Source organism: Penaeus chinensis, chromosome 14, assembly GCF_019202785.1.
Source record: "Penaeus chinensis breed Huanghai No. 1 chromosome 14, ASM1920278v2, whole genome shotgun sequence".
Classification (NCBI taxonomy): Eukaryota; Metazoa; Arthropoda; class Malacostraca; order Decapoda; family Penaeidae; genus Penaeus; species Penaeus chinensis.
Window position 1 is genome coordinate 15337702 of NC_061832.1, and position 12500 is coordinate 15350201.

Here is a 12500-nt window from a genome sequence, read left to right on the forward strand (position 1 = left end):
ACTATAGACACTTTGTTTCGGGGGCATAAGGGTGATAATCTACTGGTCTTGCGAATGGGCACCGCTGTGGTCAATGCTGGGCCAGCGGGGTCGGGAGAAAAATTAAAAGTATTATTCTTGATACAAAGAACACAAATGGAATAATAAATTTATCATCCACTAACATAATTGGTAAATTATCAACTTGTTTATCATTTTGGCTCAGGGGAACATTAAGAGTGATTATAAATAGTATAGGAGTGCCCCCAAGAGTACTAGTGAACATGAGGGAAAGAGGAGAGGGTGCCGACCAACGCCCGCTTTCTTCCCTAACCACTGAAGGTCTCCCTCGGTCCGGCCTTTTGAAGGCTTTGCGGGCCTAAAGTCTAAACATTAGACTTTGTTTAAGCGCTGTCTGAACTTCCAGGAGCAGCCCTTTCGCTAAAAAGGGAAGATCTCGTCAAGTTCGCTCTGCAGGCGTCCCCATTTATTTATTGAACATTTTCTGCCGCGTCAATATCTAGGGTTATTAACGGCGTATTCAAAATATAATGATATGGTGGGGTTTGGGGGCGAAATCCCCAGGTAATATTTGTTTTTTGGTCCACAAGGTAATGTTTGTGAATTTCCATAATGTTTAATGCCCCCCCCCCCCCCACACACACACACACACGATAACAACGAGCAAAGGATTGGGTTCCTGACGAAGGCAATTTGCCAGATGCTAAGGACAGTCGATCCGGATTCCTTGGGTTCACAAAGTCAATAATGGCTATACCTCGTCTCTCGCTTTCTTACTTTTTTTTTTTTTTTTTTTTTTTACTTGACAGGAGTTTGATAGACAGAGCAGTGGGCGTCCTGCATGTCGTTTTCCAGACGACATGAGGCTCACCACGTTTCTGATGTCCCATGTGTATCGCTGGTATTCCTCCACCCTTTTCGCTCACAGGAAATTGATGACGTGGTGGACGAGGTGTGGACGAGCGCGGCTAAAAAAAATAGTTTGATTCCATTTGTTACAATAGATATTCTTGGTGTGACATAGTGTCTGTTTCATTTTGCTTCTAAACTATCCCCTGTGTGCGAGGAATGGCACTAGATTGCTAGACGAGATCGCTACCACTGCACCACACAGCACAGCTACTTCCTCACTCTTATTTGTGTATGCATTGTGTCTATAACTTTGTAAATGTGTCTAATTGAAATGTTAGTTAATGTATATTTGGTCCGTTCTCCTGTATATTTTCTGCCTCTCTGACAGTTCCCAAGCATCCGAGGTGCCATTCGAGCATTACATTAGTTTTACCATTTAAAACACGTAAATTAATTTTTAAATTTTTTTCTTGGATGTTTTCTTTTTTTAATTCCGTTCTTCCAAGCAGCTCAGGATGACTGAGTTCTCCGTTTGTATAATGATGCCGCCTTTAAGATTTCGGAAATAAGGGAAATCACGAAGCGCACACAAACAAACACATACACACGCCGATTAAAAAGTCTTCCAAATGTTTCAGGTTTCATTTTTTTTTCCGGAAGGATTCCTTAACCCTTCTCTAATGCCTATCATTGGCAAAGTGAACCATCCATTTCTGGATCTGCGAAGGGTTATAACCGTGGTTCAATTAGCTTGCGAGACTCTCAAAACAATGTGTTGCCAGTTCATTTCAGTGAGATTGTGACTAAAACAAGGACAAACAAGTAATTCAGCTCACTGATACTTGTGAAGACGAGTTTCGTCCGTCTCTTTTAAGTCTCCCGAACTAACATTCTCATTAAACATATATCGCGGAGACGAGGTTGCTCTAGGCGCTTCCATCAATATTAATTAATTGCCAGACCATTTATTATTCGTTGAACATTGTCTGCCCCGTCAACATCTAAGGTCATTAGCGGCGTATGCAAAATACAGCGTTAGAGTGATGCCTGTGGACTCCCAGAATGGTCAATGGTTAATACAAATAAATGTGCTAGACATAAAAGGTCATATTGCATTATGATGAAAGTATTGTGTCGAAAAGGGTAAAAATGAGTTAATGATTAGGGTAAAATGTGTTCGATGTCAAAGTCTTTAGAGCGCTGTAGGATGGCATGGTAGCGAAAAGGGTAGAGGGGAGAGCAAATGGAGGATTTGTAAGAGGGGAAAGGGCTAAGGGATAGGACGATTAGATAAAATGGAGAGTACCTACGTATCTGAAGAACAAAGAGTAAACAGTGTATGGGGAAACTGCAAAAGAACCAACAATCAGCTGGTAATATGGGTAAAATGACAGTTGGAGAAGTAGGAGAAAAATCCAGAGAATGAGATAAGGGAACAGCGGAAGGTGGTGAAGAATCAGGAAGAATGTCAGGAGGGGAGGGATCCGAAGGACATTGTTGTGACATGAGTGAGTCACGTGGGCATCCAGGTGGGAGTGGTAAGGATAAAGGGGAAGGAAGAGGGAAGGGTAGTATGTTGGGAGGTTGTGGGAGAAAGACGGGTAGGGGGAACTTGAGGAGGAGGGTAGATATCGGCAAATACTACGAATGTAGAGCAAATGGGAATAGAGGGATTGGAGGGTGGATGAAGGGGAGGAGCGTTCTCAGGGTCATGTTTTGGAAGTTTTGCAAGTTCTCAAGAGTTTCTGGAGGGGATTTAGGTGGGGATGTCAGAGAAATATTTTTTTTTGTGAAGAGAAGAGGGGATAGATGTCCAAGGAGCAGAGGAAGAGCTGGGTGTAGGACAGGATGGAGACGAGCGAAGGACCGTTTTGGAAGAAAGAAAACCTCGTCGGCGAGCTTCCTGTCTGGCCTAACACCGAGTGAGGCCTAGTTTGAATTTTAGAACTGCTACTTCAAGATCCGAGGTTGTAGGCGGGCAGCTCCATTAAAATGCATTATGGGAACACCCACCACTGGCACATGTGCATGACTGAGCTGAGGAATTTGAACGGTCATCGTGGGCAGCGAGCCGTGGACAGGACGCTCCACTAATATAAACTTAATGTGGGAGGTCATGTCTACGGAAGCTAATCTTGGCAATATTGGTATAGGACTAACGATGGCCTCTGGGAGGAATAGTATAGCACTGTACTGCCAATGCATCACAGTCGACGAGGCAGGCGAGTAAGTCGTTTTCATAGTCGTAGACAGGAAAATCAGTCGGGGAGACCGATACTGTTCGTGTACAAGTATTAAGGGGACAGTGAGGTTAGGCAGGGATAGACTTGCCACTAAGGTCAACCAGGTAGATAGTGAACGAGCTTGGGACTCAGATGTAACTGTGACAAGGCGTGAACGATTGAAACTACTGCTGAAGGAAACTTTGCTTACTTGTTTTTGGATACAATGTTGAAAGAGAAGGTTATTGTCCGAGTAAGAGGCTGTAGGGGAACCACAAAGAATCGATCCCACTTGGTCCAAAAAGAGTACTCTAAAGGTTTGTAGAGATGGGAGCAGTAGAAGCAGCAGTAAAAGGGAAGGAAGATGGGTGGTGCGGAGGTAGGCAGTACTGTGGGGAGGACGACAATAGGGATGAAGAGTATTAATAAGGAGGGAGGGGGGTAGACAGTGAAGAAGACTGTGCTGTAGGAGATGGGAGTGGATGATGTTGGGAAATGACACGGTGGATGATTCGGAATGGACAGCTAACCGCAAACATCGAGGAGCCGTGGTCAAAGGAGAGGCAGGGGTCGGGAAAATAGTAATAAAATTTAGATTAGCTAGCTGATGAAGAGAAACCTTAATAAGGATAAAGCAGCTTCAGTATTAGCCACGGTGAGCCTGAAATAAATGATGAAAAACGGTTAACCCCTCAGCGGTAAGGACTTGGCAATTAACCAAGGGAATACAGTGTCCATGGCTCCCAGAGGCACTCAGGACAAAGCCAGTTTCCATCCTTTCAGCATGGCTCTCAAGAAGGAAAAGGAAAGGGGGAGAAGAAAAGTCCACACGAGAGTTGAGGTTCTAGGTAGGTTTGATCCCCCCATCTCAAGTCGCTGTTTCCTAAGCCCCCCACGACAATAACGACGAGCGAGGGATAGGGAGGTTGTACTATTGATTGGAATTACCCGCTTATGCTAAGGTCTTTGATATATTTGGGGGGATAATTTCATTAACATGCTGCCTGCAGTTCGGCTTGCAAACGAGTTTTCTGCCGTCTAGCTATTTTTTTTGTTTTCATGTATGGCTATGTTACTTTATTATTATTATTTTTTTTTTAATAAAGTAAAGTAAAGTCCACACAAGTGGGCATGATCGTAAATGTGACGTCACAGGCGGGAAAACGAGGCAACTAGTTTACCAGGTAGTTTGTCCGCCCGTGACGTTATTTACTTTAATGTGCCAGGTAAGGTTTCGTGAAACGTTAACGTAATTGTGAAGCATGTCGATGTTCATTCTCACTCGTAGCTTTTTCTATATCACTTATAACAAGGTAGAGGTTGTAATACTAATGTTAGGGGTTGCTTGGTTTTATAACCTGCTAGGTATGACAAACGCCTTGAACACCATGTCAGTTGTCTATTTGTTGCCTGCAATTCAGTGTCAAGATATGAGAGGCAAAGATGGAAAGCACCTCACAAAATCAGGTAAGCCAGGTTAACAGTGTTAAATCTTTCCTCAGTAATTTTTGACCTGGAGTCCATTATGCATTATCAACTACCAAATCCTCTTTAACTCTTTAATATCCATGTTATAGTTTCACTAAATATTTTCATCTGTTTCGAATTTCATATTATAAAGTTAACAAGTCATACTAAAAAAGAAGGAAATTTTGAAGTGTGTATTTTACCTTCTTTATCTGCAATCTGCAGAAACAAGGAGAGAAATACAAGTTTTGGTTATAAATCCCTTATATTGTAATGCTTAAAGGGCGTGTTTAACACTTAATAAACACTGACCAGATATGAGCATGCAGAGATGTACTTATATACTGATACACAAGACCATGCCCTTTTAGTAACAGCGAAGAATGTCTTTGCAGAGCATTTTCAACCAAAAACAAAAAGCAGCTTCTGTGGTTTTGAAATGGAAAATAATATCTTGTGTCCTTTTTTTCCTCTTTTTTTTTTTTTTTTTAAGAGGGCACCTAATGAAACCATCACGAAGACAGCACAGTGCATTATCACAACAGCCAGTTAGCTTCTGAGTTACAGGTGGGAGAAACGACTTGTGACACTGAATAGGTTCTTTGGTTGCCTTAACGAGTCAATGACCTGCATCCTTACAGGCTTTTTCATAACGCTCGTTCACATTCGGCCAGTTGATGACATTGAAGAAGGCCTTCACGTAATCTGCACGGAGGTTCTTGTACTGAAGGTAGTAAGCATGCTCCCAGACATCAAGGCCGAGCAATGGAACCAGACCTGCAATGAAAGAAATACAATGCAATGATCGTATACATGGACAATTACTAAGAATCACTTGCTGTATAATTAAAGTGGGTCACTGTTTTGCAAACAACAAATCTAACACAAGTTTTTACCTAATTGAAACCAGTACAAAGTTTAGTCTATTAATTTACCATGAGTGATCTGCAAGGGATCCTGGTTCTGGCAAGTGGCGATCTCAAGCTTGTTGTGATTGGGGCAATAGCCGAGCCATCCCCAGCCTGAGCCTTTCACTCCAACGCTGGCAGCAGAAAATTTGTCCTGGGAGAGAAAATAGATTATAATTCAGGGAGGGAAGTAGAAGGGATGAAAGAAAAGAACAGAGACCAAAGGAAGAGAATCAGAAAATTGTATGAAGCAAGCACATAACAGTGTTCAAGCAAATGTCTTTTTACTAGTATGGTTTAAAGACACCAGAAATATGCCAAACTGACCAACACATGACAAACCCACCTTAAAGGACTGGAATGATCCAAAGCTATCATCAATGGCTTGTGCAATTGCACCTTCAGGCTCACCACCAGCATCGGGAGCCATGTTGGTCCAGAAAATGGTGTGGTTCAAGTGGCCACCTCCATTGAACTTGATAGCAGGTAGAAGGGCATTCATTGCATTCACATCATTGGCTGCCTCTGCCTCCACCAACTGGAAAATAAAGATTTCAATTTAGTCGCACAATTAACCCATTCATGCCGGGTGTCACACCAGTGTGACGATATCACTAGATGAAAATAATGTAATTTATTACTCGGAATTACTCGCTGATCTGATTAGTGATGTGGATCCCAGGGATGTGCCACCCCGCACAACATATGATGGTATAAATGAGGCCTTACAAGAATATCAGTGCTTCACACCTTTTGATGCATTCAACTTGTTCTGTGATGATGAAAAAATTATGTCAGACATATGAAATGGCCGATTTTTTTTTTTTTTTTAAACAAATAAACGAAAATCCACAAACTCATTTGGAAAGAAGAGATTAAAAGTGACCTGTACACTTCCTTGGCCCGTCTTAGCAATGGACCCGAACCCTCTTCCAAGAATGCAGGACTAATGGGCTCAAAAGACTTGGGGAGAATTGAACCACCTCTATTAATATCTTGAGGTGAAGTGATGAGCAGGGATCGATCGATCAATTGATTTTTTTTTTTTTTTTTTTTTTTTTTTTTTTTTTTTTAAAGCTTTCTGTAGTACTTGTGCTTTCCACCTGCATGAGTAAACAAAACTGACCACTGCACATGAATCAAGCAATTTGTGCGCTTAACCCAATGGCGCCGGGTATAGCAAATTAAAAAAAACTCTACGCTCTGGCGAACGGCGGCAGCGCGCTGACTCCGAGCGCGTGATATCGGTCCATCAAGCCGAATCATTGCCTCGGGGCGTTTTGGCGCGGCGCCGCTGCGGACAGCCGCACGCCGCACATCGTGCGTATTGTTATGACGGCGATAGCCGTGACCCGTCGCCATTGGGTTAATAAGGGAAAATAGCCAGATGGCATAAGGTAGTATTTGAAGCCCTAGTTACATCTATATGATACTTGCAAAATGTTATCAACTGAGAGCGCAGAGAGACCAGGCCGAGAGACAAAGGAGGGTACAGCTACATCACCTAAGGTTTTTGACACTTACAAGACTGACAAAACCAGCAAAAGAGCCCTTTGAGAAGAACAAAACCTAACTGGGGGGGATGCATACATAAAGGTGGCTATATTATGTGAACATCATCTTACAGGATCCAACAAAGTTCAAAAACGTTCACTGAATACTTACCTTCTTTGTAGCAGCAATTAGGTTGTTAATGTAGCCCTGGTGATGCTTTGTGTGGTGGATCTCCATGATCATGCCGGAGATGTGGGGTTCGAGGGCATTGAAATCATACTTGAGAGGTGGCAAAGCATGAGTACCTCGTTCCTCACCTGCAAACGGAGTCACTTTTTAGAGAGGCATACAAAAAACATTTAAGTTGTGAAGAGGGTATCCAGGCTTGCACAGGTCCCATGCACTCTCTGGTATCCATAAATAAAGAGAACATATGATCCAGAACAGCCATCTGGCCACCTGTGCACCTGTGAAACACCAGACCTATCTGGGTTAAGAACACTATCTTTCAGATTTTGAACAAGACACTAATTTACACTGAACTTACCCAATTCAGCATTGATATGGGCAAACATCTGTGCAATCTGAGGACTGACTGTACCAGCCTCAGCAACACCAGCCTGCTGTACAACAATCCCCTCTACATATGAAGCCATCTCACGGATGGCGACAGCCTCATCCGCTGCATTTGCGAACTGGAAACGAATACAGAAGTTTGAATACGGCTTATGGAAATAGAATGGTTATTGAAGATGAAATTCCCTTTCTAGTGACACAAACACAGTAATGTGTACACAAAGATGAAAGGAAAACCGCCACAGTAAGAAATTAAATAGAATCGTTTCATTTCTTACTCGGCTGTTTTCCTTTCATCCCTTTGTAGTGTTTTCCACCAAATTCATATATTCAGAATGAATTATAAATTTATCCCACTTACCTGATTCTTCTTGATCTGATCCACCTCAATGCCAGTCAGCTCAGCTAACTTCTTCTCCAGGATGGAGATGTAAGCTTCCTTTGCCTCAGCCATGATTTTACTTATTCCTGTAACAAATTTAAAAACAAATAAGTAAAAAAAAAATGTCTTAAAATCTAAAACAATCTGAAACCTATCAAACAATTTTGAGAGCAATGTATTACCTAGGTATGAAGAAAATTTCACCAGATCTACCAGGAACTTTGGCTGACAATCAAGTTGGGGTGGGGACCAACACAAAAACAAATATTGCAAATCATTAACCCAATGCCTCCAGGAGAATTTGAGCTATGATTGGCATACTCCAGGGAGTATGCACAGCTGACTGGATTTGCTACCTGGGCCTATTTCACACTGCCAGTGAACTACACTCTACGTCTTTCAACAGCTATTTCTTTTTCTATCGTTTGTATACAAAATGAGTGTTTTAGTATATTGAAATATTAAAATTATTTGCAAGATTGAACCTGCAAGTAGCCTATTTAAGCAAGTTAAGAGGATTCCAAAAAATTTGGTGTTAGCCGATGTAAAAAATAGAAGGTTTATTAAGGGACAGAAAAAAGTTTGCTCCCAAATCTTAAGATGCAAGAGATTGTATGCAGCTATATACAAGGCTGTTACCCCCCCATCTTTAGTACTTCCTTTCTGTCTCATACTTCAAGAAGGTCACACATGCGACTAGTTGACACGAGGAGACTGATCATGTAAACTACTGAAGGTTACCAAGAGGTTCACAGCAGTAGCAGGAGTGCAAATTTTTTTGATGCATATCTTACAGGGAAAGGAGGTGAATGAAATATTGCCCCAATTATACAAAATAGACAATCAGAGAAGGAAATCCGATTCTCTCTGGCAATAACCCATGGATGAGACATTGTGGGCTTGAGGGTACCTAATATAGAACACCAGAAAGTGTAATACATGCATCACACTAACATGTCCTGAATGACCTATCCTCAGTAGTGACGGCCAAACCAGCCATGACAGGAATAGCATGTCATGTGGAGCCAGAACCAAGCCAGCTATGACAAACTATTCAGAGGCACTGGATTAATATCAAGCCACTAATTTGCTTGGAATACCAGCCCTTATAGTCAAAGTTCCAAGGATAAAAATTAAGCAGACTGCATAAACACTCCAGAAACCTGGAATATGCTTAATTTCTGACATACTATGAACAAATTACAAATACATTTCAAAGTCCAATTCGGTTATCTACTTATTATAACTGTCCTACTTCTATTATATGATAAATAACTGACTGTTTCCCTAGAATTTCTACATCTGAACTGCTTGCCTTCATATGCAGTTCTCTAAAGAATCCACAATGCAATGGATTTATCAACAAGCAAGACTGGCATTTCTTTACTTATTTTACTGTAAGATTATTTAGCCTTTCAAACAAATTATTACAACTAAAAGCAGATACAGTCTTGACACTAATGCATTGGTTAATTAATATGAAACATGCAACAACTAAAAATAAAAATAAAAAATACATAAAATAAAAACTATAGAAATATAAAAGCAAATCAGTATTAACCCAAAACAAGCACATTCACTTTTTCACCTTGATAAGCTTCACATCAAGAAACAAAGAAAATAAATCCCAAGTAATCACATCTCGATCCTGCTAGCTTATGTTAAGATGGACTAATAAAAAAAAAAAAAAAAAATCTGGGATTAGTTTGTTAGAAACCAGACAATTATTAATTTTTTTTTTTTTTACTAAAATTGCTCAGCACTTGAAGATTCCTCTGCAAATTTTATACAAGTATTTTCACCCCCCTGCCCCCCTCCACTAACACAGTCTACAATGAACTAATGTATTTCCAATGCAATGTACCGGTATGTGAATCTTCAAATGCTCTAATACACATTTCTTTAGTTTAATTATAAAACAAAATGGCCAAAGCTGAAACATTACGCAATGAAACCCCTTTATGATTTTTAATTTATTTTTTTCTTTTTCTTTTTTAATGCTACACAACTCTCTTGACCAAATCCCTGGAAACCAAATTGTGGGTCGAGGTTTCAATGGTATGAAAGATTGCACAAAACTTCCATAAAACTGAGCAGACAGACAGACCACTGCCTTACCCTCCATTTTTGCAAGCTGAGTGGTTGCTTCCCAACAGCTTCCCTGTAATATCACATTTCATTTTGTTTGCAACATTAGACATGATCTTACTTCAGGGATGTCCATCTATTAAATTTCTCAATTGACAACAAATAGAGTTCATTCTTCGCTATAGTCACCAATCAATTCAATCAGTTATCATTTCTGTAAGTACTTTTCCTGTAGTTCTGCAGTTGTTAAATAGACCAATCTGATATGAGGTGGACTGCCCTGATTAAAATTCAATATTATATACTAGGATATAAAACTTACACATTGAGGAAATGAAAAAGCCACAATGAGGAAACAATATCTGGACATTAATTAAAATACTGCATGTTCTGTAGAAGAATGTGGATTGAATTTAAAGCATGTTCTTCTTCTCCTTACTTATTGGGACCATTTCTTTTCAAAGTAAGAGCCTATTAGTTTCACAAATTTTTCAAATAAAGTGCTTGAAAATCATATTCAAGTCAAAGCAATGCAGATTTCCTTAAAGCACACTATTTTACTTTACTATCTAATGATAAAATCAGTTTTTCCATACAAGACTAACTGTACAACCTATAAATCACAATAAAACATTTTCTTTGTAAAACTTAAAAAGACACTTTTAATCAATCATATCAACACTTCCTTTACATCTTTGCTGAAAGGGGAGGGTAGATGTGGTATAAATAAAATACAGGCTTTCTTATCTTATCTAATCTTGTTATGCATCTTATCTCCAGACCCATAGCCCCAACACTCAATGCCAGAAGCCTTACACTGCCATGCAAGTGTTCACTTTTCCCCATGAGTGATCCACATAAAAAAAAACCATGATCACACTAAAGACTGCAGTTGGTAAATCTTAACTACTTGTGCATCAAAACTATTTCTTACTGAAGCTGATGGCTTGATAAACTTAAAAATAAAAGCAGCAATGAATTATTCAAAAGAAAAAAAAATCCAGCCAATAATATTTTATGACTGACCAGCTGGCAATCTGGAGATAATGTTTACTATAAATAGTTTTATATTACAAACTTTTAGGCCAAGATCATTTTCCGAGTAGCTAGAGTGGGCTAATTTTTATTGGCACTATGCATTCATATGGATAATTTTTCTTGCTGCTGCCCATAAAAGAACTGGTACAATATTGACTTGCAAGAGGTTAAACTGCATCTGGTGATAACAGGCTTTACTCAGGGACAAGAGACCTACACCTTATCTACCACTACTCTTAGATCTTCAGGTAACTAGTGAATTGAAAGATACTGGGTCAGAAACAGCATCTTGGCACCAGTTGAATTTCTTCAATTATTACTTAGTATCACAGTTATAGCCAAGAAATGAGAGAAAATTTGTCAAGTCCAAGGAAATACCAGGACCAACTAAAGGAAAGATTTTGAACGTTTCTATTCGCATCTTGATTGATTGATATATTAACTATCTTGACTGCTGTCAATCCATTTACTTCTGAAGTAAGCCTGGAAAACTAAGTTTTATGGGATACATTACTAAAACGGATAGTTTAGATAACAATATTGGTGCTACTTCATGAATCATGAACATTTGATTATATGGCAAACAATTTGGAATAAAAATACACAAGTCAGTTTTTCAAAACTGAAGATTATGATGCACATTAGAGTGAGTTACATTTATATACAGATTATATAATTACTGTAAAAGGAACAAACTGATCAGATCCACTCAAAATCTAGGCAAGAAAGAAAATGACTTATGAGAGTCATATTCATGGAAAATTTACCAATTACTAACATCAATAAAAATGTATTCTACAGGTCCATCTCATATCTCTAAATAACTAGGCTATTCATATCTGAAGGAATGGCTGGAAATGGTTAAAAATCTTAAATTCAGCTTGTGGACGATACAGACTATTGATAAATACAAATAGAATAGCACTTCTGTGGCTCAAGGTTGTACCATGACTGTCCCATTCACAAATTTCTACATCACTCCCAAGGTCTGACATTTCAAACAGGCAATTCATGTCTCGACATCTACCGTCACTTTTTTTAAATACGGAAATACCCACAACTAGAGTATGATTTATTTAGGCGACTAGATCTGTAAACAAAGTTGGGTATTTGTTACCGAGAGTGAAGCATCCTCCAAAGACAGTCCTAAAAAGAGGGAATCATACAGACCCAAAAATCCAAACCTAACCTTTCCAACCACCTATTTATTCCCTAGACAGATTGGGCAGGCCCCCCTGTATCCTACCCCCCCCTTATTAGCACTGTGCTAACTTACTGAAAATGCGACATTAAGAACTCTGGCGATGTGAGGTGTGATATGCAGATATGTTTGGCATTTTGCAGTAAATACAAGGCTAGTGCAGCTGTACCTGTATTGTTTGTAATTCTATTTCTTAAGCACAATAAGATGGCAGTGTCCATTTCCCTCTATCACTGTGCATCACTCTTGGTAACATTAACCCAAATTTGTGC

At 39.7% G+C, this 12500-nt stretch overlaps 1 protein-coding gene across 1 annotated transcript in view; it reads right to left on the minus strand.

The window, feature by feature from the left end:
• Positions 1-4787: 4787 nt before the first annotated feature.
• Positions 4788-12500, minus strand: part of LOC125032434 (superoxide dismutase [Mn], mitochondrial-like) — a 9759-nt gene continuing 2046 nt past the window's right edge. Inside the window, exons 2-7 of the mRNA XM_047623559.1 lie at positions 7881-7987; positions 7491-7638; positions 7115-7260; positions 5796-5987; positions 5477-5603; positions 4788-5318 (exon numbers count right to left, since the gene is read on the minus strand). Coding sequence (XP_047479515.1) covers positions 5161-5318; positions 5477-5603; positions 5796-5987; positions 7115-7260; positions 7491-7638; positions 7881-7987 — 878 coding nt within the window. The 3' untranslated portion in view covers positions 4788-5160. The remainder of the gene's footprint in view (positions 5319-5476; positions 5604-5795; positions 5988-7114; positions 7261-7490; positions 7639-7880; positions 7988-12500) is intronic.